Source organism: Hirundo rustica, chromosome 15 (assembly GCF_015227805.2).
Source record: "Hirundo rustica isolate bHirRus1 chromosome 15, bHirRus1.pri.v3, whole genome shotgun sequence".
In the NCBI taxonomy this organism is placed as follows: domain Eukaryota; kingdom Metazoa; phylum Chordata; class Aves; order Passeriformes; family Hirundinidae; genus Hirundo; species Hirundo rustica.
Genome location: NC_053464.1, coordinates 15,049,302 through 15,075,184, shown reverse-complemented (window position 1 = coordinate 15,075,184; position 25,883 = coordinate 15,049,302). Strand labels below are relative to the sequence as shown.

The 25,883-nt window shown below is 56.6% G+C and overlaps 1 protein-coding gene across 1 annotated transcript in view; it reads left to right on the top strand.

Moving 5' to 3' along the window:
* Nucleotides 1-23,579, top strand: part of HS3ST6 (heparan sulfate-glucosamine 3-sulfotransferase 6) — a 33,624-nt gene extending 10,045 nt beyond the window's left edge. Inside the window, exon 2 of the mRNA XM_040079294.1 lies at nucleotides 22,943-23,579. Coding sequence (XP_039935228.1) covers nucleotides 22,943-23,561 — 619 coding nt within the window. The 3' untranslated portion in view covers nucleotides 23,562-23,579. The remainder of the gene's footprint in view (nucleotides 1-22,942) is intronic.
* Nucleotides 23,580-25,883: the final 2,304 nt, after the last annotated feature.

The following is a 25,883-nucleotide window of genomic DNA, read 5'->3' as shown; positions in this document are numbered from 1 at the left end:
GGGATGTCCCCGAGGGCCGGTGCTGTTCCCTGGCGTGGGACACGAGGGGCTGGGAACGTCCCCGTCCCTGGAGGGACAGCGCAGGGCTGGGATTTACCCCGCTGTGCTCGGGCACCGCCCTGCCCCGGCCTCCCGGGGTGGTTTTACTCGGGATCCTGGCGGTGGTGTTCGTTTGGAGGTTTGCAGGGAGCCCAGCGCTCGTTTTGGGCGGTGTGGGGCGGATGGCAGCACGGTTGGTTCTGGTTCTGCGCTGGTGTCACCCCCGGCAGATGGCTGCAGGTCACTCGAGTCCCCCGGGGCTGTGCTGGTGTCCCTCTGGGTGTTTGTGTCACACCCCTCACATCCTCCCAGGCGGTGATGAAGCTGCCCCCAGCCCCCCCAAACCCCTGGGATGGGTCAGGGAACCTCCAGAGCCGATCACCCCAACGTCCCCCAGCCCCTGGGGCGTGATGGCTTCGGGGACATCGCTGAGCTCGGAGCTCACAGCGTCACAGAACGTCCCAGACCCATGAACTCATCCCTGGTGACGAGCCCAGCCCAGGGCAGAGGGACCCCCAGCGGGTCACCCTCGTTAGCTGAGTGTGACACGTCGGTTAATTACCCCCTGTGCCATCAGAAGGGGCGTGTGGGGCCTTGCCCCGTTTGATCCCCGTCTCGTTAGGAGGCAGATAATGAGGGGCGGCCTCCTTCCGTCCTGGTCTTGGCGTCAAGGTTAAAAATTCGTATTTCGCTGCTTCGAGGAGGATCAGGGGGTGTGTGAGGGTGTCCTGCATCCACGGGGCTGAGCGGGGATCACACCCGGGCCTCGACCCTGTTAAAGGCTCATAAAACTTGAATTACTCCACGGGGACTGCGGAAGGGAGATTCCTTTCAGCATTAATCACTCTGGTGACGCAAGACCCTTCCCAAACACTTTTTTCCTAGGCGAGAAATGCCTTTGGATAAAGGCTTGCAGGTTTAGCGAGCACCTAAGTCCAGCTGTGCCCAGCTGTGCGAGGCTCACGTCAGCCTCACAACCAAACAAGCTGCTGGAAGCGTCAGCGCACACCTGCGTGCTCACTCAGAACTTGGGGGGTTCTGGTTTCAGGACACCGAGGGCTGATCGCTGCCACGCTCAGCTCTGTGTGTGTGACGTACCCAGCCCTGACCCCACGCTCAGCCCCGCTCCTGCTGGAGCGGAGTTGGTGGGCGCAGTGCGGGGGTGAGCAGCCCTTTGGAGAGAAACCTGGCTGTGAGGCAGATTTTGTGACCCTCAGGGACAGATCTCACCCTCCGCATGCAGCTGAACACGAATTAAAGCACGACCCGGGTGGAGGACGGGGTGGGGGCTCCTCTGATTTCATCGGGAATCCCCAGAGGTTCGATGATCTTTGAGTCACGGAGCCTTGGCGCAGGGAGAGTTCCAGTTCTCGCCTGAAGCCAGCATGTCCTGAAGATCCCAGGAGCCAGGAGAGCCAGGGCCCCTGTGAAGGTGCAGGGCTGTGTTTGAACACAGCCCCAGCTGGAACTGGGAGCGGGCTGGAGGCGGCTCACGTTCTTCTCACCTGCAGCAAAACCTCAGCAGCAGAGGTTGTGGAGCCGTTTGGAGATGTAAACATCTCCCAGGCCATAAAAACCACCAAAACATCTCCCAGACCACAAAAACCCCCCCAAACCATCTCCCAAACCATCTCCCAAACCATCTCCCAGGCCACAAAATCCCCCAAACCATCTCCTAGGACAAAAAAACCCACAGACCATCTCCCTGGCCATAAAAACCACCAAACCATTTCCCAGGGAAAAAAAAAACCAAACTCAGACCATCTCCCAGGCCACAAAAACCCCCAAACCATCTCCAAGGCCACAAAAACCCCCAAACCATTTCCCAAACCATTTCCCAAACCATCTCCCTGGCCATAAAAACCACCAAAACATCTCCCAGGACAAAAAAACCCCAGACCATCTCCCTGGCCATAAAAAGCTCCAAACCATTTCCCAAACCATCTCCCTGGCCATAAAAACCCCCAAACCATTTCTCAAACCATTTTCCAAACCATCTCCCTGGCCATAAAAACCCCCAAACCATTTCCCAAACCATCTCCCAAACCATCTCCCTGGCCACAAAAACCACCAAACCATTTCCCAAACCATCTCCCAAACCATCTCCCAGGCCATAAAAACCCCCAAACCATCTCCCAGGCCATAAAAACCCCCAGACCATCTCCCAGACCATCTCCCAGGCCATCTCCCAGGCCCCAAACCCCCAAGCGCTGCTGGCAGCCCGGTGAGGGTTGCTGGCTCGCCGCGGTTTGCGGCTCTCGGCGGACGGGACGTGAGCAGCGGGGAGCAGCAGGAGGCGGCGGGCGCCGGGGCCGCCGTGTCCCCGCAGTCCCCGCAGCCTGGCAGGTTTGTCCCGCGCCAGCTGGGTCACCCCGGCACGGCCGGAACGGGGCACCACGCGCGGGACGGAGGAGAGCGGCTTTATAAAGGACGCGGCAAGCTGCCGCCGCCCCGAAACTCGGCTGGGAACGGGCGCCAGGCCTCCAGCGGGCTGATGCTCCTTTCTTCTCCCGTTAATTAATCCCTTCGCCTCCAGCGAGTCTCCATCTCTCGTTTGTGCGGCAACCGAAGGCCGGGGCTCGCGCGGGGGACACAGACCCATCCCAGGCTCGTTTTTAACCCCCCTGCGTCGGCTCCTGGCCCCCTCCTGGTGCTGCCACGCCGCAGCTGAAGCGCGGACGCCAAGAGACGGCTTTTCCGGAGCAGGGAAGGGGCACGCGGAGCCCGGAGCGCGCTCCCGGCATTGCTGCGGAGACGGGGAGGAGGACAAAGGGGCAGTTACGGGGTCACCCGAGAAGCGCCGGGTGATTGACGGCGTCGTTAGGAGGTGACAGTAAAAGCAGGGAAGATTTGCAGCATCTGCGCGGAAACCGCGTCCCTGACCCTCACACCCCGGATTGCGAGGGATTAAATATCCGCGGAGCCTGGGGATGGCTTTGAGGGAGAGCCCTGCACATCTGGTAGCGCTTGGCCTGGGGCTGGAGCCCCTGGGCCGGCTGTAGTGGGATGGAATTCCCTCCTCGCCCCGCTGCGGGCACGGACGGGCTCTGCCTGCCCCGGCCGCGGCCTCGGGGAAGGGGAAGGAGCAGCCAGAGCGAAGGTGAAGCGCTCTGCTGAGGGAAAGGAAATCATCTCCGGTGGGGATCCCGGGGCTGGAATCTTCCCGCTTGGGGGAAGCTCGGGCCGAACCCAAAGAGCAGCTCGGGAAGAGCTCCACGGCTCGTGGGTGCGTTCCCACGCCCGGCACGGAGTGACGGCTCTGCCCGCCCTGCCAGAGCCTTGGATCTCCTCCTGCTGCCCCTGGAAGTCTGCGCGGGGCCAGCGGCTGGGGGCATTTGCTGCTGCAGCATCCCAGCGTTCCCGTTTCTCCTGGTCCATCCCGGTATTTGCAGTTCTGGCTCCCGGTCCCCCTTGGGATGTTCTGTTTGTTGGAAGGAAGAAATCCTGGTGGGAAGAGTGGGCTGATGGGAGAAGGTGGTTTGGGATCCCACACCTTGGCTGGGATGGCCTGGATGTCTTATCCCATGTGCGTTTCCGCGTGTTATCCCATGTGTTATCCCATGTGTTATCCTGTATTATCCCGTGTGTTATCCCATGTGTTATCCCATGTGTTATCCTGTGTGTTATCCCATGTTATCCCATGTTTTACCCCATATTATCCCATGCGTTATCCCACGTTATCCCATGTGTTATCCCATGTTTTACCCCATATTATCCCATGCGTTATCCCACGTTATCCCATGTGTTATCCCATGTTTTACCCCATGTTATCCCATGTTTTACCCCATATTATCCCATGCGTTATCCCACGTTATCCCATGCGTTATCCCATGTTATCCCATGTTTTACCCCATGTTTTACCCCACATTATCCCATGTTTTATCCCATGTTTTACCCCATATTATCCCATGTGTTATCCCACCTTATCCCATGCGTTATCCCACATTATCCCATGCGTTATCCCACGTTATCCCATGTTTTACCCCATGTTTTACCCCACGTTATCCCATGTTTTACCCCATGTTTTACCCCACATTATCCCATGTGTTATCCCACGTTATCCCATGCATTATCCCACGTTATCCCATGTTTTACCCCATGTTATCCCATGTTTTACCCCATGTTTTACCCCACGTTATCCCATGTTTTATCCCATGTTTCACCCCACGTTATCCCACATTTTACCCCATGTTTTACCCCACATTATCCCATGTTTTACCCCATGTTTCACCCCACGTTATCCCATGTTTTACCCCATGTTTTACCCCACGTTATCCCGTGCATTATCCCGTGTGCCGGGGCCCAGCAGAGCTGTGCGGTGCCGGGCTGGGGAGCAGTGTGGGATCTGAGGGAAATCCTCCCCAGCCGCAGGAGCTCTCCCCTCCCAGCCCTTCCCGGCAGGATTCTCCAGGCTCCTCCTGGCTCCTGCAGCAGCGGGGCTCCAATTTGGGATTACATCCCACCCCGCCTTGTTTCGGGCAAACAGGGAATGGCTTTTTAGGGGAGGAATCCGCGCGGGAGCAGCTCCGAGGGCCAGGTTCTCCCTCTGGGAGCCGAGCTGGGAATGAGCAGGGATGGAGGGAGGGGGCTCATGTTTTCAGGGAGCAGGGCAGAGCTGGCAGGAGCGGGGATAAAAGCAGCACATGTGCGGTGGAGCGAGCGGAGGAATGCGGGCCAGATGGCGGCAGGGACTGAGAGCGGGGAGTAATTCCCAAGTCTTGGCTCTCCGGAGCGAGGTTAGGGCACTCGCAATCTCCTCCTCCCGTGCCGGCTCTGGGCAGAGCTCTCAACGCCCTTGGTGACCTCCAGGGATTTGGGGAATTGTGCCGGGAGCAGGGCGGGGTCTGTAAGGATGATTCCCCCAAATCCCCTCCCGTCCCAGGATTTGGGAGAGGTCCCACCCCGTGTGTGTTACGGGGGCTGGGCAGGAGCTCAGATGGGTCCTGGGGGAGGCTGGGATCAGGGAATTCCAGACTGGTTTGGTTGGGAGGGACCTTAAAGATCATCCAGCTCCAATCCCAACGCCTTCCACCATCCCAGCGTGCTCCAAGCTGACCTTGGACACTTCCAGGGATGCAGGGACAGCCACAGCTTCTCTGGGAAATCCATCCCAGCCCCTCCCCACCCTCACAGCCAGGAATTCCTTCCCAATATCCCACCCCAGTCTCCCCTTTCCCAATTCGGAGCCATTCCCTGTGTCCTGTCCCTCCATCCCTTGTCCCAAATCCCTCTCCAGCTCTCCCAGAGCCCCTTTAGGTCCTGGAAGGGCTCGGAGCTCTCCCTGGAGCTTTCCCTTCTCCAGGCTGAAAAGCAAGACTCGTGTTGTAGGGGAAATGTAAAAATTGTATTTTTTAAGGTGATCTTTATGTAAAAAAACCCCAACCATAAGTACCTGTGAGGGGAAAGGCGTGGTAGAAGCAGAAACTGCAGCTCCATCGAGCTGGAAATCCGAAATAATCCAGAACTAACCCAGGCTGCAGGCTTGGAAGTTGCTTTCTTTCCTTGTATGAGGAGATGTGGGGGGGAAAAAAAAAAAAATAAAAAAAATTAAACCCGTGCAGAAAAGCCTGTTGCAAGGAAATGAATTGCAAATGAGAAAAACAAATTCGAGTTAATTCCTCTTTTCCGAGCACTGCTCCATTCAGTGTTTTGGGAGTCAGGGGATTTAGGGATCTGGAGATAGCGTCAGTGTTTTTGGGTAACAAGTACAAACTGTAGCAGCTTTTTAGGCTGCAGAAGCTGTTTCTGATTAGGATCTTTTCTTTTGACAACTTTTTTTTTTTTTCTTTTCAGGGGAAAAAAAAAAAAAAAGAAGGAGGGGGGAGGAGGAAAGGGCTTTTTGTAACACAGTTGGGTTAGAGATGAGGGAAAATCTGTTTGAAATATGCAGGGACCTGAAAGCAAATCTTGAGTGAATAATAAGTTTAACTGACCTTAAAATATCCCATTGCCATGAGGGATTTGAGAGTAATACTTCAAATGGATTTTTGATGAGGCTCTGCAGGCTGTGGGGAATTGAATATTTTTGCCCAACACGTTTTCTGATCTAAATTTTCACAATAACGCAGGGTGGGGGGGAAAAAAAAACACAAAAAACCAACAAACTATTTGGGAATGCCTAAAGAAGTGTTGGGGTTGCGCTGTTTTACTCCAAAGCCGCTGCTGCGCCGGGAAAAAACCAATTTGCTGCAAGGTCGCTTTTCAGAACCGCTTTTATTCCCCGATGTTTAAGTTTAATCCTGGAGCAGAATTCCTCCTCGGTGATCCTCGGAGGGGGATCCAGCGGAGGATTGCCCTGGTGCCCCAAGCCTGCTGCGGCGTCCCTGTGCCCAGGGTCCCTGCAGACATCCCTGGCTGCGGGGAGAACACCCCTGGGAGAAGCCCCAGCCCCCAGGAGAGAGCAGCAAGGCTGGAATCCGTGTCCCGGGCGTCTCTCGGGAAAATCTCACCAATCCGGGGTTTGAGGCTTCCATTCGTACCTTCGGCTTTGCCCCTTGCCCTGGGTGGTGTGGGCAGGTCCCAGGGAAGCCCCAGGATCCTGCTGAATTCCCAGCTGCCATCACAACGAAATGACGTTCCCGAAAGGAACCCCAAGCTTTGGAATGACATCACTGAGCAAAGCTTCCACTGCTGCGTTGGTGCAATGGGTGAGCCTCAGGCCGTCCACTGAAGGCATCAACCAGTGCCAGTGTATATTTGATGTATTTACAGCCCTCCTCGTGTGGCATCTCAGCAAAATCTATTTTTTTTCCCTGGGAAATCTGTCTTCGTTACCCCTAACACAACTCCTGCTCGTGTCGGGGTTGTTTTTACAGCGACACGCTTGTTACAGATTGATCATTCTTCTCCCTCTTACTGCTTTCTTCGGATGTTTTAACAGATTCCCTGTGCCCCAACTCTCGTGCTCTTGCTGGGCTTTTTCCTCGAAGGAGCAAGGGTGGAAACACAGCCCATCCACCTTCCTGGATCTCAGCATCAGGAAAATTAATTTGTCATCTCTCTGATCGTATTCTGGGGCAAAGTCCAACAAATCTATTTCCTTCTGTGGTAGGGCTGTTTTCCCAGGGTGTTTTCCCCATTGGGAACATGGATTTGGCTGATCCCAGGGTGTTTTCCCCATTGGGATAATGGATTTGACTGATCCCAGGGTGTTTTCCTCCTTGGGAACATGCATTTGGCTGATCCCAGGGTGTTTTCCCCATTGGGAACATGGATTTGGCTGATCCCAGGGTGTTTTCCTCCTTGGGAACAGGGATTTGACTGATCCCAGGGTGTTTTCCCCATTGGGAACATGGATTTGACTGATCCCAGAGTGTTTTCTTCCTTGGGAACATGGATTTGACTGATCCCAGGGTGTTTTCTTCCTTGGGAACATGGATTTCCTGATCCTTGGAGAGTTGTCTGAGTCCTTCTTCACCTTCTTGGTTTTGAGTGGGTTTTTTTTTTTCTAATTGGGTGAAAAATGTTTCACCCACGGGTGGTCAATGATTGTGTCAGAAGTATAAATAATCTAGGTGTCACCTCGTTATTGGGTAATTAGCACGTAAAATACCTCGGCAGGAGTTAGAGACAGCTCCACTTCCACCCTGTTAGCTAGAGCTCACAACTCGTGAGACTGTGACACAGATAAGAATTAATAAACACCCGAGTCCCAACACGAGAACCGCGACTCCCGTGCGTTAATCCCGGCCCAAACGGGAGAAAAGAAGATAAAAACCCCGCAGCCGTGGGCACTGGCAGATGTCCCACGGGTGGGGGGCTGTCACCAGCGGAGGGAGGGTTTGGGAAAGGCTCCTGCCAGCCCCACACATCCCACCCCGCGGGGCTCCAGCAGCACACAAGCTCCCAGTGTCCTGCCTGCCTGTCCCGGTGGCGCCGTGGCAGGAACGCCTCCTGGCCCCCTGCCTCTCCCAGAGCTCCAAACAGCCCCGGATTTCCCCTCCCTTGCATTCAAAAAGCGGGGAAAAAGGGGGGAAATTGTGGTCCTGCCTGGCCCCGGGCTTGGGAAGATCCCTCCCCCTGGCATCCCAGGGACACGGAGCACACCAGGGTCCTGCCTGGGCACTGCCTCGGCTTCCTGTGGGGTGGGCAATCCCACAGAAGTGTGGGGTCATGGCCTTGCTCCTGGCTGGGTGGCGTAAGCTCTGGGATTCCGTGGAATCGTGGAAAGGTTTGGGGTGGCAGGGACCTTAAAGCCCATCCCGTGCCACTCCTGCCATGGGCAGGGACACGGGACACTGTCGCAGGCCGCTCCAGGATCTGTCCAGCCTGGCCTTGGGCACTGCCAGGGATCCAGGGGCAGCCACAGCTCTTCCCAAAGCTGCAGCAGCCTTGGTGCTCCCAGTCCTTTAAACCCCTTGGAATCACTGAGGCTGGAAAAGCCCCCTGAGATCAGAGTCCAGCCGTTCCCCAGCACCGCCGGGACCACCAGCCGCGTCCCCAAGCGCCACATCTGCAGAACCTTTCCATCCCTGCAGGGATGGGGGCTGCCCCCCTGCCCCGGGCAGCATTTCCAGGAAGGAATTTTCCCCCTGCAGCCTGTCAGGCTGGCTCCAGCCCTGCTTGGATCCCTGATTCCTCTGGCTCTGCAGCCCGGCGTGGCTGCCCAGGGATCGATGCTCCCCTCAGGTCAGGCTCCCATCCATCATCCCTGTGCTCATCCATCAGCACCAGAGCCCGAAGTGTCGAGTCAAGGGTGCTGTGGGAGATGGGGAATGGACTCAGCCTCCTGGCTGCTGGAATTGCCGGAATTTTGGTTCACCAAACCACTCCCAGTGCTGGAGAAGTAGGGAAGTGAGTGTCCATGGTCCTGTGCTGGGCTCAGGGGGAGTGAGGAGCCCTTGGGAACAGGGATTTGGCTGATCCCAGGGTGTTTTCTTCATTGGGAACAGGGATTTGGCTGATCCCAGGGTGTTTTCTTCATTGGGAACAGGGATTTGGCTGATCCCAGGGTGTTTTCCTCCTTGGGAACATGGATTTGGTTGATCCCAGGGTGTTTTCTTCCTTGGGAACATGGATTTGGTTGATTCCAGGGTGTTTTCCCCAATGGGAACATGGATTTGGCTGATCGCAGGGTGTTTTTTCCATTGGGATAATGGATTTCCTGATCCCAGTGTGTTTTCCTCTTTGGGAACATGGATTTCCTGATCCCAGGGTGTTTTCCTCATTGGGAACATGGATTTGGCTGATCCCAGGGTGTTTTCCTCAATTGGATAATGGATTTGGCTGATCCCAGGGTGTTTTTCCCATTAGGATAATGGATTTGGCTGATCCCAGGGTGTTTTTCCCATTGGGTAGAGCTCACACCATGAGGCTGGGATGTGCTGGACACCTCCTCACTGTTTTCCCTGTGGAAAAGGCAGAGTGGGGGACAAACCAGCGCAGCCCCTGGGATGTGGCTCAGGATTTGGGATGGATTTCTGACGCCCCAGACCTGGCAGAGCCCAGAGCTCCAGGGAGGATTCCCCTGCCTGGGAACAGGCTGTGCCCGGGCTGGGGGACAGGGACACCCCAAAGGGATTTTTGGGAAGGGCAGTGAGCTGTGTCCAACTTCTCCGGAGCAGATTCCCGTGAATTTCTCTTCCCTCCACAACTTCCTGCACAGACACCTGGCACTGGGCGGGAGCTGGGGATCCTGAAGGCCAACTGGTGTGGACTGGTGTGGACTGGACTGGACTGGTGTGGGTGGTGCTGCTGGCTCTGGGCTGTGCTGCCGTTGCCCCCCCCTGAGCCTTGGGCAGCGCTCGGGTTCCTGGCCCCCACTCAGCTGCAGCTTTCCACGGAAACGTGCAAAAATTCCTGCTTTTGATCCTCGTCCTCCATCAGATCCGTCCGGAATGGGCCGGTGGGATGTGACAGGGAGACGGGCAGCCAGCTGGACAGACAGACACACAGACGGAGCGTGTGATTGCTCAAGCCACACTTCCTTAGGAAACCAGGCTAAAAATAAGCAAAATCCAGTTCTTCCCCGCAAATAGCTCCAGTTGCCGCAAACTGAAGATTTTCCAGTGGAGACAAAAGTGTTTTGCTGGAGAATTCCCAGTTGTTCCTGCTGGAGGGAGGGAGGGAGCACTGCCAGGATGGATGGAACTCCCACCTCCGTCCCCTGGGGCTCACCCACAGCTCCGGGAGCTGCAGAAACATCAATATCCTGGAATTCCAGAGTGGTTTGGGGACCTTAAAACCCACCCAGTGCCACCCCCTGCGGTGGGCAGGGACGCCAGGGACACCTTCCACCACCCCAGGGTGCTCCAAGCCCTGTCCAACCTCTCCTTGGACATTCCTGAGCCTTCCCAACATCTCCCCAGCCCCTTTCTCCAAGGCTGGAGGAACAGCTTTCCTCTTTCTTTTCACAGCAAAGCGTGTAATCCACCCCTGGCTCCCTCCTTGGGGCGGGATTTCCTTCACCTGGGGACCAGCTGAGCCCGGTGCCAGGGGGAGGAGGCTCCCAGCAGCATCCCCAGCATTCCCAAACCTGCTGGCGCAGGATTTGTGGGGCTCCTCCCTCACCTGTGTGGGCAGCAGTTGTGGGGTGCCGTGTGAGGGGTTGCACACGCGTGGGAGCAGCTTGGTGGACACCAGATCCGGTTTTTCCATGCCTGGAGCTCCTCTCCCGATCTCCTTCTCCTGGCTCCTGCCGCTGGGTGGGATGGGATGGCACGGAGGAGTTTGGGAATGGTGGCTCCCATCCCTGCCATGCTGTGGGCGAAGCTCCTCGCCAGGAAAGGAGGCTTTTTCTGATAGTGAAAGAAAGAAAAAAAAAAAAAAGAGCTAAATTTGTTTCCCATCTTCCCTCAGGCCGGATTACAAATTTGACGCAGATGGGGGAATCTTTGTTGTTTCTGTGGAAAACTGGACGCGTTTTTCTTTTCCGTCCCAAGCAGAGCAGCGTGACAGCGTCGGACCCGGGACAAACACCAAAAAAATCCCAGGACCGGGGTTTTGGAGGAGGGGGGACAGAGGAGCTCCTGCAGCCTGGAGCCATCCTCAGCTGGGACACGGGTGGGGTGTGTCTGGTGGAGAGCCAGGACTGCTCTGGGGGGACACAGCAGCTGCTGTGGGCATGGGGGCCAGCACAGGGGTGACACTGACCCTGGGAGCCCCAGGACAGGGGGTTTAGGGTGACACTGACCCTGGGAGCCCCAGCACTGGGGATTTAGGGTGACACTGACCCTGGGAGCCCCAGCACTGGGGCTTTAGGGTGACACTGACCCTGGGAGCCCCAGCACTGGGGATTTAGGGTGACACTGACCCTGGGAGCTCCAGCACAGGGGATTTAGGGTGACACTGACCCTGGGAGCCCCAGCACAGGGGCTTTAGGGTGACACTGACCCTGGGAGCCCCAGCACAGGGGCTTTAGGGTGACACTGACCCTGGGAGCTCCAGCACTGGGGTTTAGGGTGACACTGACCCTGGGAGCCCCAGCACTGGGGCTTTAGGGTGACACTGACCCTGGGAGCCCCAGGACAGGGGCTTTAGGGTGACACTGACCCTGGGAGCCCCAGCACAGGGGATTTAGGGTGACATTGACCCTGGGAGCTCCAGGACAGGGTGTGCAGGGAGCTCTGCTGGGTGTGCAGAGCTGCAGGGATTTGGTGTTAGAGGACTCAGGGTGTCCCCAGACAGGGATTTGGTGCTGGGGTCATAGGCTGTCCCCAAACAGGGATTTGTTGGGGTTTGGTTTGGGTGTCCCCAGACAGGGATTTGGTGCTGGGGCCACAGGCTCTCCCCAGACAGGGATTTGTTGGGGTTTGGTTTGGGTGTCCCCAGACAGGGATTTGTTGGGGTTTGGTTTGGGTGTCCCCAGACAGGGCTGGAATGGAGGGAGGGGACCAGGGCAGAGCGAGGCGCTGGCTGATTTTGGGGGGCTGAGGTGGGCAGTGCGGGGGGGATCCCTTCACGGGGGGATTGAGGCGCAGTCCCTGCTGATCTCCGTGTTCCCGAACCCCTCTGTGGATCTGGCCGGGAGAGTTTCGAGCTGGAACTGGAGCTGGTGCTGACGGAAGCCCGCGGCCCCAGCGCCGGCCCTGGCTCAGCTCCCGAGCCAGCACCGAGGGATCCCCGCTGAGGTGGGAATGGGGCGCTGCTGGAAGCGCCTCCAGGCAGCTCCTGGTTGGTTTAAAGCTGAAGTTTCGCTCAGGGTTTTGTGAAAAATGAGGCTCGCTTTTTTGGTAAAATTTAAAAAGTTTAATTAAAAGACAACAGGAGAGAAAAATAAAGCCAAGAGTGAACGGATAAGTGCTTAACAATTAGCCAAGAGCACACCTCGAGTATCTTTAGAGATACTCCTTAAACACTTTTTCTATTATATCAGCCTGTTGCATATTTATAGACCTTTATGCATATTTAAACTTTTCCACAAACCAGTTTACAGATTCTAGGAACTGTTAAACACGGCCTCTCTCTGAGTTTGCTCTTTTAGAGCGTGTGTGTATTTCAGTTGTGGTTTTAATTAATCTTCATTATCACTTCTGGTCTGAGCTTTGGTCTGTATTTTCCATGGATGGCAGGTGTTAATATTTGGCCTGTCAGTAGCAGGGTCTTCATTATTTACTGGATGTTATTCCAGTTAAGCAGATGGTTTAAACATACCAAATTAAACTGTTCCTGCTATGCTCAGCTTTTGCCAGTAGCAGAAATAAAAACTCCATTCACACAGCAGAACCATTTCAGCATTACGCATACAGCATTTATCTTAATATTTGCGAAAAGCCGACGATATTAATATGCATTTATGACAATTTCAAGCAGGACTCGGTGCTCGTTCAGCAGGGCAGGGCCAGACTGGGAAAGCGGTTTTGGATCAGCTCTCGCATCTTTGATTTCTCAGCATCACGTCCAGCCCTGATTAATTCCTTCCCAACATCTGAGCCTCGGTGGTGCCAGCGGGAGCCGCTGGCCCTGGCACGTGGCACCCGAGCCCAGGAAGCACCAAAGTGCCGCTTTCTGTCCTTCTGAAAGAGGAGAAACTGGATAAAGCGTTTGAAAAAGTTGGGGTGGCTCATGTCAGGAGCGGTGAGGCTGCGAGGATCTTTTCTATTCCCTGAAAGTTTTTGGGGAGTCCCTTTCTCCTGCCCCTGGCTGTGCAGCAGGAGGGTGAGGAGCAGGACCGGGGGACAGCCAGGGGACAGCCAGGGGACAGCCAGGGGACAGCCAGGGGACCAGGGGACAGCCAGCCCTGCCCACGGTGGCCTTGGAGCGACCATCTGGAGAGCCCCGGCTGCCTCTTCCCCGCGGCTCCGCGAGGGTCCGGGGCCGCCCCATACTGAGATCAAATAAACACAAATACCCTGAAATTATTCATGGCTCTGGGGACTTGTCCCGTCCTCGTCAGCAGCTGCGGATCACATCAGAGCAGCTGTCAATCGGCGGGCGGCGGCAGGGGCTGGCTCTGGCGGACATGTGTGGATTCCTCCTTTTTTCCTTTTTTTTTTTCCCCCCATTTTTTTCCTCCCTTCTTTCCTTCCTTCCTCCCTCCCGCTGCTCCCGCAGCTGCGGCGGGGCTGGGATGGAATTCTGCGGGTGCCCCTCGCCTGCACCCCGGGATCGGGACAGAGAGGCACCGCTTGCGCCGTGCCCCGGTTAATTAGGCTGGGCTAATTAGCGGCTCAGGGAGCGCTGCCCGTGGGCTGGGAGTGCCAGCGTCCCCTGGGAGGTGACAGGACAGGGGTGAATGGGCAGGCACCGGGATGGGATATCGGGAATAAACCCTTCCCTGGAGGATGGGCAAGCTCTGGCACAGATTCCCGGAGAAGCCGCGCCTATCCCTGGATCACTGGCAGTGCCCAAGGCCAGGCGGGAGGAACCTGGGATAACGGAAAGGGTCTTTTCCTTCTCCTTCTGCCCAGCCAAGCATCAGGAAGTGGAAAAATTCCTATTTCTGCTCTCTGTGTAACCGCAAACCTGAAAACCCCGAGGATTTTTGTGACTTTTTTGTGCCTTTCCTGTGCTCTCCTCCATCAGGGTGGGAAACCAGGCAGGGCCAGCCTGTTGCTGCGAGGGGATAATTTAGTGACAACTAATGAGTGTGATTTTTTTTTTTTTAAATTTGTAATTGAAAACAAAGGCTTTAGACGGCGTGGTCTAGGGGATTTTTCTTTTTTTTTTTTCTTTTTCTGATTTTTTTTAAAAAAGAAACCTTGGGACAATCAGGGTTAGTGGTGTCCCCTTCCCTCCCCAGCCGCTCCGAGAGCATTTTTCCCTTATTTATTGGCGCTCCCAAGGACCCCAGTCAGCAGGGGGATAAAATCTGTCAGCAGTGTGTGCAGTGCGGGATCAGAGGAGGGTAATTTGTGTTTCCCCCTGCTCAGACAGCGGGTCAGGTCACAAAGCACCCGATCCACGGCCAGGGGAGAGGCTGCTCAAAGGCTGCCTGCGCTGAAAGGTGCAATAATCCGCCGGATTACTTTCCGGGGGAGCCGCAGGAAAATTTACTGCCTTGGAAAGGGATTATCCCAGCGCTGCCGCCAGCGGATTCCTTCCCTTTCTTCCCTAAGAGGAAGGAAGCTTTTCATTGAATTCCCGCTGCTCCAGCCCGCGGGAGCTGCTCCCCGCAAACACCGCGGCTCTCACGGCTCGGAAGGGAAGGATCCGGGTTTTATCCCGACCTCCCTGCCCGGGTGGGACAGGGGAGCTGGAGCCTGGCTTGGAATTCGGCTGGAATTTGCAGCGCCTTCAGCGCACAGGAGGTGCTGGAGGGGCCGAGTTTGCTCCAGAGGGATAAAACAGGGGGAGGGATAAAGAGAGGGAGGGGTAAAGAGGAGAAGGGATAACCAGGAGGAGGAATAACCAGGATGAGGGATAACCAGGAGGAAAGATAAAGAGGATGAGGGATAACCAGGGGAAGGGATAACCAGGATGATGAATAACCAGGAGGGATAACCAAGATGGGGGATAACCAGGAGGAAAGAGAAAAAGAGGAGGAGGGATAACCAGGATGAGGGATAACCAGGATGGGGGATAACCAGGATGAAGGATAACCAGGATGGGGGATAACCAGGATGAGGGATAACCAGGATGGGGGATAACCAGAAGGGATAACCAGGATGATGAATAACCGGGATGAGGGATAACCAGGGTGAGGGATAACCAGGATGAAGGATAACCAGGATGATGAATAACCGGGATGAGGGATAACCAGGGTGAGGGATAACCAGGATGAAGGATAACCAGGATGAGGAATAACCGGGATGGGGGATAACCAGGATGAGGGATAAATCCTCTCCAGCTGCAGCAACAGCCTTTGCACCGGCAGCCACGAGGGCTCCAGCCCCGAGCATCCCCTCCTGTGAACGGGACCAAACCCAAGCGCTCCATCCCCCACCCCGAGCACAGCCCGGAGCCGGAGCAGCTTCCCAGGCTGGATCTCGGGGCTGCTCCTGCCCCGAGTTCCCGAATCCTCCAGCACGATCCCCCCGGGGCGTTCGGGGGGGGTTGGTTTTGTTTGATTTCCTTCCCCTGGAAGGCAGGAGCGGGGGGCCGGGGCAGCCAAGCCCTTTAATTGTGTGCAATGAAGGCTGACAGTGCCGAGGCGCAGCCTTTAAAAGGGGTACTGAACCTTTAATTCCTGAATAAATCATCTCCAGTCTGTTGCTCCTTCATCTGCAAGCTGTTTGAGCTCGGGACGCACGGGCACTGCCGGGAAGGGTCATTTGGAGATCAGAGCCCTCGACTGACCCGGGTCACAGGCGGGACACCTGCCACGGGCTGTCCCCTGGCCGGGAATCAAAGGGACACCGGGGACAGGAGATTCCTGATTGCTGCCGCGCCCAGGGGCTCCATTCCAGAGGGATGGGGAGCTGGGATGGCAGCCCCGTCCTCGCTGGGCACCGGGGTCACACCAGGCTGGGCGCGTGCCAGCCCCCAGCCGCCGTGTCTCAAAGGGGTTTTGGGGATTCTGTGCCCCACCAAGCTGGGCACCTTCCAGAGCCTGTTTTCTGAGGAGGTTTTGGGGATTGAGTGCCCCAAACCTGGTTGGGAATGTGCCAGCCCCCATTTTCTGAGGGGTTTTTGGGGATTGAGTGCCCCAAACATGGTTGGGAATGTGCCAGCCCCCATTTTCTGAGGGATTTTTGGGGATTGGGTGCCCCAAACATGGTTGGGAATGTGCCAGCCCCCATTTTCTGAGGGTTTTTTGGGGATTGGGTGCCCCAAACATGGTTGGGAATGTGCCAGCCCCCATTTTCTGAGGGTTTTTTGGGGATTGGGTGCCCCAAACATGGTTGGGAATGTGCCAGCCCCCATTTTCTGAGGGGTTTTTGGGTATTCATGGAGCTGTTCTCTTTCCTACCTGTTTTCACCCAAGCAGTGGCTTGAGCTGCATTTTCACTCACAGTTATTCAAAATCCATCAGGAAAAGGAGTCCCTGAGTGCTCCAAGAGGAGTCCCTGAGTGCTCCAAGAGGAGTCCCTGGGTGCTCCAGGAGTCCCTGAGTGCTCCAAGAGGAGTCCCTGGGCGCTCTTTTAGGGTTCCATCAGGCAGGAGTCATCCCTGGGTGCTCCAGTTGTCCCTGGGTGCCCTTTTTGGACCCCATCAGGGGCAGGCCCAGCGGTGCTGGCTGTGGGGGGGTCCTGGCAGTGTCCCTGGGGAGTTCAGGAGGCATTTTTGGGGTGACCCCACATATTGTAACTGCTCCCCAGTGGAGAAGAGTGAGGAGGGGTCATCCCAAACCCCATTAAGGGACCAACGAGTGCAGGGAAGGAGCTGTGCCCTGACTGAGGCTGATTCCTGCTCTCCATAATCCACTTTTCACCCTAACGACCCGGCTGGAAAAACCACGCCAGGAAAACCCCCTCCAGGGCCTGGAGCTGCCCAGGATGGCAGCCTCTGGCCATCCACATGGGCGGGATGGCCACGGGAACGCGATGGAAATTCTGGGCAGTGGGACCCCTGGGCGTGCGGGCACACGGCCTTTTCCATACCTTCCTGCCAGGAGACCCGGGCCACCGAGGGCTCGGGAGCCTCCCGGGATGGGAAAAGCGGCGGCGTTTGCCAGCGCCGGGCCCGGGGGGCGTTTAGAACGGGGTGTGGGGTGACTGAAACGCAAATGATGGCTGCAGCTTCTCCCCTTGCCTTCGCTCCCAACTCCGGATCGGGATGTCCAAACCAAACCAACCCAAAGGAAACCAAACCAAATCAACCCAACCCAACCCAAACCAACCCAAACCAAACCAACCCAAAGGAAACCAAACCAAATCAACCCAACCCAACCCAAACCAACCCAAACCAAAGGAAACCAAACCAAATCAACCCAACCCAAACCAAACCAACACAAACCCAACCAACCCAAACCAAGCCAAACCCAAACCAACCCAAACCAAACCAACCCAAACCAAACCAAACCAAATCAACCCAACCCAATCCAAACCAACCCAAACCCAACCCAACCCAATCCAAACCAACCCAAAGGAAACCAAACCAAATCAACCCAACCCAAACCAAACCAACCCAAACCAAACCAAACCAAACCAACCCAAACCCAACCAACCCAACCCAAACCAACCCAAAGGAAACCAAACCAAATCAACCCAACCCAAACCAAACCAACCCAAACCAAACCAAACCAAACCAACCCAAACCCAACCAACCCAACCCAAACCAACCCAAAGGAAACCAAACCAAATCAACCCAACCCAACCCAAACCAACCCAAACCAAACCAATCCAAAGGAAACCAAACCCAAACCAAACCAACCCAAAGGAAACCAAACCAAATCAACCCAACCCAACCCAAACCAACCCAACCCAAACCAACCCAAACCAACCAACCCAACCCAACCCAAATCAACCCAAACCAACCCAACCCAACCCAAATCAACCCAACCCAACCCAACCCAACCCAACCCAACCCAAACCTCCGTGGCTCCCAGCCCTTCCCAGAGCCCCCCACAGACCCCGGCGCTGCCTCCCCACAGCTCTGCAGCCCCTCGGGGAGGATCTGGGGGCTCAGATCCTCCAGGGACTGGCACAATGCAGCGCATTTTCCTCCTCCTCCTCTTCCTCCTCCTCGGCTGTTTGTCCACCCGAACCCCAACCCAGGGACCTCATCCCCTGTGGTGGGGCGGTGCTAGAGCTCTGGGGTGCTTTGTGTGGGCTGCAGACCCCCCAGCCGTGGGGCCAGGGGGGAATTTGGAGCTTCTGGGGGGGCAGGAGGAGCCCCTGGGGATGCTCCAGCTGGGAGCACGACCCGCCAAACCCCCTCACCGTTCCATGTATCAACCCGTAATTAGGAGCAAAGGGCAGAGGGGCGCAAAGGGGCATTAATAAATTATCTGCCTGCTTGTTAATTGACGGGTCTCAGTCAGCCCGTGGTGGAGCCCAGGGCTTGGCTCCCCTTCCAGGCGCAGCGCAGCCTTGTTACCACCCTCATTAGCATATTCGGGTCTCCCTGCTTAAAGCCAATTAGCTCCCGGCCAGGCCTGATTGGGAAAGCCGCGGCCTCATTTGCACGTTTTTGAATTGGTGAAAGAATCAAAAATAATGGAGGCAGCTCGGGGATGGGGAGCGCTGGGGGGGCTGGGGGGCAGCGGCAGGACCTGCCGAAGGCGAGGGGGAGCGGCACGGTAATTAGGATAAAAAGGAACGAGGGCTAATTTGGTCCCGGGTGGCTCGGGGAGTTCATCACTCCCAGTTCATCCAATCCCAGTTCATCCTTCCCAGTTCATCCCATCCCAGTTCATCCAATCCCAGTTCATCCAATCCCAGTTCATCCTTCCCAGTTCATCCCATCCCAGTTCAACCTTCCCAGTTCATCCCATCCCAGTTCATCCAATCCCAGTTCATCCAATCCCAGTTCATCCTTCCCAGTTCATCCCATCCCAGTTCAACCTTCCCAGTTCATCCCATCCCAGTTCATCCAATCCCAGTTCATCCAATCCCAGTTCAACCTTCCCAGTTCATCCCTCCCAGTTCATCCTTCCCAGCTCATCCCTCCCAGTTCATCCCATCCCAGTTCATCCCCCCCAGTTCATCCTTCACAGTTCATCCTTCCCTGGAGCCCCGGGGTGTCCCCTGGAGCCCCGGGGTGTCCCCTGTCCCCTGTCCAGCCGGGGGCTGGCAGAGCTGTCACCACGCTGATCTGGTTTCGTCCCCAGTGTCCCCAGGCCCATCTCGGTGTCACTTCCTTTGCCCTGCAGAAAGCTCCCAGCCGTGTTCCCCCTCCGGCCTTTCACTCCTTTTGTCCTGGATTTTTTGTCAGGGCTCATTTTTTAGAAATAGTGATGGAGAGGGGTTTTATCCTCTTTTTATCTCATTTTGGTGATAACATAGAACCTGCAAGCCCTGACCCCACGGCACCCATCTCCCTGACCCCACAGCACCCATCTCCCTGACCCCACAGCACCCATTATCCTGACCCCACAGCACCCATCATCCTGACCCCACAGCACCCATCATCCTGACCCCACAGCACCCATTATCCCAACCCCACAGCACCCATTATCCTGACCCCACAGCACCCATCATCCTGACCCCACAGCACCCATCATCCTGACCCCACAGCACCCATTATCCTGACCCCACAGCACCCATTATCCTGACCCCACAGCACCCATCTCCCTGACCCCACAGCACCCATCATCCCGACCCCACGGCACCCATTATCCCAACCCCACAGCACCCATCATCCTGACCCCACAGCACCCATTATCCTGACCCCACAGCACCCATTATCCTGACCCCACAGCACCCATCTCCCTGACCCCACAGCACCCATCATCCCGACCCCACGGCACCCATTATCCCAACCCCACAGCACCCATCATCCTGACCCCACAGCACCCATCTCCCTGACCCCACAGCACCCATCATCCCGACCCCACGGCACCCATTATCCCAACCCCACAGCACCCATCATCCTGACCCCACAGCACCCATTATCCCAACCCCACAGCACCCATTATCCTGACCCCACAGCACCCATCTCCCTGACCCCACAGCACCCATTATCCTGACCCCACAGCACCCATTATCCTGACCCCACAGCACCCATCCCTTCCCCCGTGGCTGAGCTGGGGTTTTGTGCTCCCCAGGTCGCTCCCAGCACAGACTGGAGCTGTGCCCATGTGGAATTCCCGCCTGGCGTTGCAGGGGATGGGTTGTGGGCAGAGCCTGTCCCGCTCTCCAGCTTTGGGCAGGGACAGAGTTCGTTTTCTTCCTGGAGCTGCCCTGGCTGATAACTCAGGGATGCTTTGGGCTGGAGATTTTTTTATCTCCTGAGAGTGCATCCCCTGATCTCTCAGCTCGGTGCTGGGAGGAGTTCAGCTCCAAAAACCGTCAGGAATCGTGAACCAATTAACTCGGCAAAGTTATGCTGGCCCAGTTTTTGAAGCCTGCTTTGATTCCCTGCCTGCTGTGGCTGTTAATCACCATTTAATGCAGCTTTCTGCATTTTTATCATCATTTTATCTGCTGTAATTTACTGTGTGTCACCTTAACCGAGGAAGCATTTTCATGTGTTGAATGTCTCCAGGTAGGAAACCCCTGCTCTGATGCCCCTCAACTGCCAGTTGTTTTATTAATTAAAAACAAAACAAAACAAAAAATTATCAGCTTCATAGAGAGGTAAAAGGGTTTTATCCCTCCTCTGGAAATCCCAATTCCTTCCAAGGCTCCCCAGTGCCGTGTCCTGTACCTGCAGGCACTGCTTGGCATTCCCACGCTGCTGCCTCAAGGTCAACAAGAATTAACTGTAAATTTAATTAAAGTTCCTAATGTTCGGGCTAAAGCAGAGCGTAACAAAGCCTGGCCCTGCTCTTTGCCAGTCGAAGCCAGATCTGGAGGGAGCTGGGCGTTATCAATAATTAACCGGGGTAATTTAGGGGAAAGTGTTAGGGCGTTAATGAAAACGTGAAATGCTTAATTATCGAGGAGCTGGAAATGCTTGGGCTGCTGAGGAGGGGCTTGCGCAATTAATGCTTGGGAGCTGTTCCCAAAGGGATCCCGGGATGTCCCTGGGGTGGGGCACTTCGGGCACTGAAGGTCCCTGCACCCCGTCAAAGCCCGTCACGGGCTTTTATTAAAACTCGTGTTAATTGCATCGTCATTAAGCTGTGGATGGTGTGGGGGCTCAGCCTGGCCTCGGTGTCGCTCTCAGGAGGAAGGGAGGGATGAGAGAGGTTTTCCAGAGGGGCTGGAGAGGTGTCCAGGGCCCGGCTGTGGTTTGACGTGGGCTCTCCAGGGTCTCCCATTCCCAGCGTTTGCTGTTGGTAATAAACAATTTATGACCAGCGGGAGCTGGGCTGGTTCAGACCCCCAGGCCAGGTTTGCTGAGAGGGTTGGGTGAGGATGAGGATGAGGATGAGGATGAGGATGAGGAAGGAACCGTTCAGGAATCCTGCAGGCATCCAGGGAAACACCGCAGGGAGCTGCCAGGAGGAGCTGGTGAAGCAGCCTGGAAAAGCCTGTGGCATTTCCTGGATGGAATGAAAGTCAAGGATGCTTGGCTGGCCGGGAAGCGCCGGCAGGAGGGTGGAGCGGTGGTGTGCTCCCAGGGAATCCAGATCCCTTGGCTTTTCCTTGGCTCTGGACCAGCACAGGGAGGGATCTGAGCCTCTGATAAGTGCAGTGATTTGGGGTGGGGGGGAAAGTGCTGGAAAGGATGGGAAAAATCCCCCGTGGCTGCTCTGGGATCCATGGATCCTTGGAGAGCATCCCACTGGTGTCGAGCAGAGGCTGCCAGGTGAGGGCACGAGGGACGGGAGATGGCTCTAAAAACGCTGGCACTGCCTGAAAAAATCAAAATAAAAGTGTGGGGGGAAAAAGCCACGAATGGCTTCTGCCTCTTGCCTGTGGCAGGGAGCAGCGGGGGCCCCGCGTCGCTCGCAAATGCTTTTAATAAAGTGTTCTTTCCTGAGTCCAGGGGAAAAAATCCCAGAAACCTCAAACTTTTCCCATGACATCAGGAGCAGCTGCTGCTGGGCAGAGCCGTGGCTCAGCCCTGTCCCTGTCCCCAGCCGCCGCGGGGACCCGGCTCCCTGCCAGGCTCAAACCCGAGCCCTGGGATGGAATTCCCAGAGAATCTGCGGCTGGAAAGGTCCCAGGCCAGGCTGGACATGGGGGCTGGGAGCACCCTGGGGTGGTGGGAGACGTCCCTGCCCCTGGCAGGGGGTGGCACCGGATGATCCGTGAGGTCCCTTCCCAAGCATTCCAGGATTTTGTGTTTCTTCTCGGAGGTGGGAGAGGAGGACGCGCGGGGCAGGTGCCTGCGCTGGTGGCAGGCAGGACCCGTTCTGTCACACGGGGTGACACGGCTGGGTAATTTCTGCGGCAATTAATGCCTCATTAAAGTGCGCGAGGGAACAATCGGAGCAGTGAATTTTACCCAGCACAATGGCTGGGCCCTCGGGGTTTTTCTGCCTTTCTTTTGAAAAGGAAACAGTCTTTTTTTCTGGCTTTAACTGCTCCCTGTCTGGAGGCGGAGGAGGAGGGAGCCTTGGTGGGCATCTCCGTCCCCAGCTGGTGCTTGGGCATCACCCCCGTGATGGGATTTTCCTCTGCAATCCCAGGGGGCGAGCTGAAATCCCCGGGACATGAGGCGGGGATGAAAACCAGCCCCGTCCCTAAATGTTTGTGTTGAGATGCCCATCACCCGCTGGAAGTGGCGGGAGGAGAAAGGCAGGAGGGATTTCCAGGGCTGGGAAGGGGTTCTGGCGGAATTCCAGGGGGGAACAGCAGCCTTGCCGGGGGGGCAGAGCGACAGGGAGCTGCTTCCCAGGGAATGCCGAGGCGGGCAGAGAGGCTGGAGCACTGCGGCTCCCGGGAGGGGTTTTGAAGATGAGGAGGTGACAAGGCGGGGCAGGAGGGACAGGGGAGATGTGGCTGTGCTGGGGGAACCCCCGGAGCATTTCTGGCCCGGTGTGACATCAGGTGGGAGCAGCTGAGGCCTGACCGTGTCCCTCTCTCCTCAGGAGCCTGATGCCACGGACCCTGGAGGGACAGATCACCATGGAGAAGACTCCCAGCTACTTTGTCACCAAGGAGGCCCCGCGGCGCATCTTCAACATGTCCCGGGACACCAAGCTGATCGTGGTGGTGCGCGACCCCGTCACCCGCGCCATCTCGGACTACACGCAGACCCTCTCCAAAAACCCCTCCATCCCCAGCTTCCAGGCCCTGGCCTTCAAAAACCTCAGCACGGGGCTGATCGACACGAGCTGGAGCGCGGTGAGGATCGGGATCTACGCCAAGCACCTGGATAATTGGCTGCAGTACTTCCCGCTCTCCAAATTCCTCTTTGTCAGCGGCGAGAGGCTGGTCAGCGACCCCGCCGGGGAGATGGGCCGTGTCCAGGACTTCCTGGGGCTCCAGAGGGTGGTGACGGACAGACATTTCTATTTTAATGAGACCAAGGGCTTTCCCTGCCTGAAGAAGCCGGAGGCGGGGAGCAAACCCCGCTGCCTGGGGAAATCCAAGGGGCGGCCGCACCCCAAAATCGACGGGCAGGTGGTGCAGCGCCTGCGGGAGTTCTACAGACCCTTCAACATGAAGTTTTATCAGATGACAGGGCAGGATTTCGGGTGGGACTGAGCCCATCCCCAGGGCAAGCTGCCGGGCTGGCACCTGGGCTGCCAGGACTGCGGTCCGGGGATGCTCGTGGTCATCGTGGTCCAGGGACACTGGTGGTCACTGTTGTCCAGGGACACTCATGGTCACTGTTGTCCAGGGACACTGGTGGTCACTGTTGTCCAGGGATGCCCGTGGTCATCGTGGTCCAGGGATGCCCGTGGTCATCATGGTCCAGGGACACTCATGGTCACTGTTGTCCAGGGATGCCCGTGGTCATCGTGGTCCAGGGATGCCCGTGGTCATCGTGGTCCTGGGACACTCGTGGTCACTGTTGTCCAGGGATGCCCGTGGTCATCGTGGTCCAGGGATGCCCCTGGTCATCGTGGTCCAGGGACACTCATGGTCACTGTTGTCCAGGGATGCCCGTGGTCATCGTGGTCCAGGGATGCCCCTGGTCATCGTGGTCCAGGGACACTCGTGGTCACTGTTGTCCAGGGATGCCCGTGGTCATCGTGGTCCAGGGATGCCCGTGGCCGCCCCACCAGCACCCTCCTCCCTTCGTTCTAATTTATATCGGACCTTTTCTGGCAAGAAATGGACTTTTCTGGAGTAGAGAGAAATATTTAAGAAATAAAACCACAGATGAGCCCTGTCCCCTCGCTGACCAGATTAAAATATTCTTCCATATAAACCTTGCTGATCTCCATTAACTGGGAGCGTTCCGGGTGGGAGCGTGGGGATCATGGATCCACCATCCAGGATAAAACCTTTGGAACTTCTGGGGCAGGCAGCCAGTGGGGTTTTGCTGAACCTTGGTGGCCAGGGGACAGCTGGGCAGCACATCCCAATCCTGGAGATATTTTGTGCACGGAAAAGAGTCCGTAGGGATTTCCCAGCTGAGCAGAACAATGAACAGCAGCAGTTCGGAATAAATGCCGGGTCCTGGTTTATTGGGAGTGGTGGATCACCTTTCCCCTGTTCCTTGAGAGGCCCAGCTGATAGAGCAGGGCCTTCCTAACCCCTAGGAGGAAAATTCCAGCTTCTCCGCAATTTGCCCAAACTCTGCCCTTTCAGTTCAATCGTCTCAATAGTTTTTCAAATCTGCAGCCACCGAGGGTCATCACGGGAGGCTGCAAAAATTACTTTAATCTCTACTAACCAGTTTTCCCTTAATTAGAGACGGGGAAAACATGTAATTAACCTCTAAGATCTTATTAGTGACTTGTGTTTGTCTCTTTAATGAGCTAATTACGAGTTTTGGAGCGCCCTCCGGCCCTGCATTATTTGCAAATGTGCTTTGGCTGTGGTTCCTTCCATCGTGCAGCATCCCAAACCTGCATCCCAGAGCTGCCTCCTCTCCTGGCTGCCCGAGCACTGAGGGAAGCAGATTCCAATTCTGGGATGTACAAGAGTCCCCGTCCCTTCTCCTCCCCGCTCCGGGGCGCTTTCAGCCCCACAGCCGGTGTTTTATCCCGCACGGCTCTCCCTGCTCCCGGCTCCTGGCACCTCCCCTGTGTCCCTGGAGCTGAGGTTTGTTTCCTGGGCCCCGCTCCAGGCTGCAGGTGAGGTTGGACGCGTTCCTGTTCGTTCCCGGGACGGGTGACACGAGCAGGGACGGGCTTAAGGTGATGCTGGAGGGAAATGCCAACAGCTGCCGGTGTCTGTGTGGAGAGGGACACCGAGGTGGAGGTGACAGCCCCCGGGGGCTTTGTCACCGGCACAGAGCAGGAAATGGCCAAGGAAGAGCGAGAGGGGATGAAACCGGGATGGGCTGAAATCCCAAAGTCCCGGGAGTGATGCAGCTTTGTGGGGATGGATTCAGCACCCCACACCCAGTGTGGGTTCCTCAGCCGTGTCCCCACAGATCTGTGACCTTGGGCCATCAACCAACAGTGGTGGGGTGGGTTCAGCACCCCACATCCAGTGTGGGTCCCCCAGCCGTGTCCCCACAGATCTGTGACCTTGGGCCATCAACCAACAGAACTGGGGTGGGTTCAGCACCCCACACCAAGTGTGGGTCCCCCAGCCGTGTCCCCACAGATCTGTGACCCCGAGCCACCAACCAACAGAACTGGGGTGGGTTCAGCACCCCACACCCAGTGTGGGGTCCCCCAGCTGTGTCCCCACAGATCTGTGACCCCAGGCCATCAACCAACAGAACTGGGGTGGGTTCAGCACCCCACGCCCAGTGTGGGTTCCTCAGCCGTGTCCCCACAGATCTGTGACCCCAGGCCATCAACCAACAGAACCGGGATGAGTTCAGCACCCCACACCCAGTGTGGGGTCCCCCAGCTGTGTCCCCCCAGGCCCGTGACCCCCGGCCGCCGCCCCACCGGGGATGGG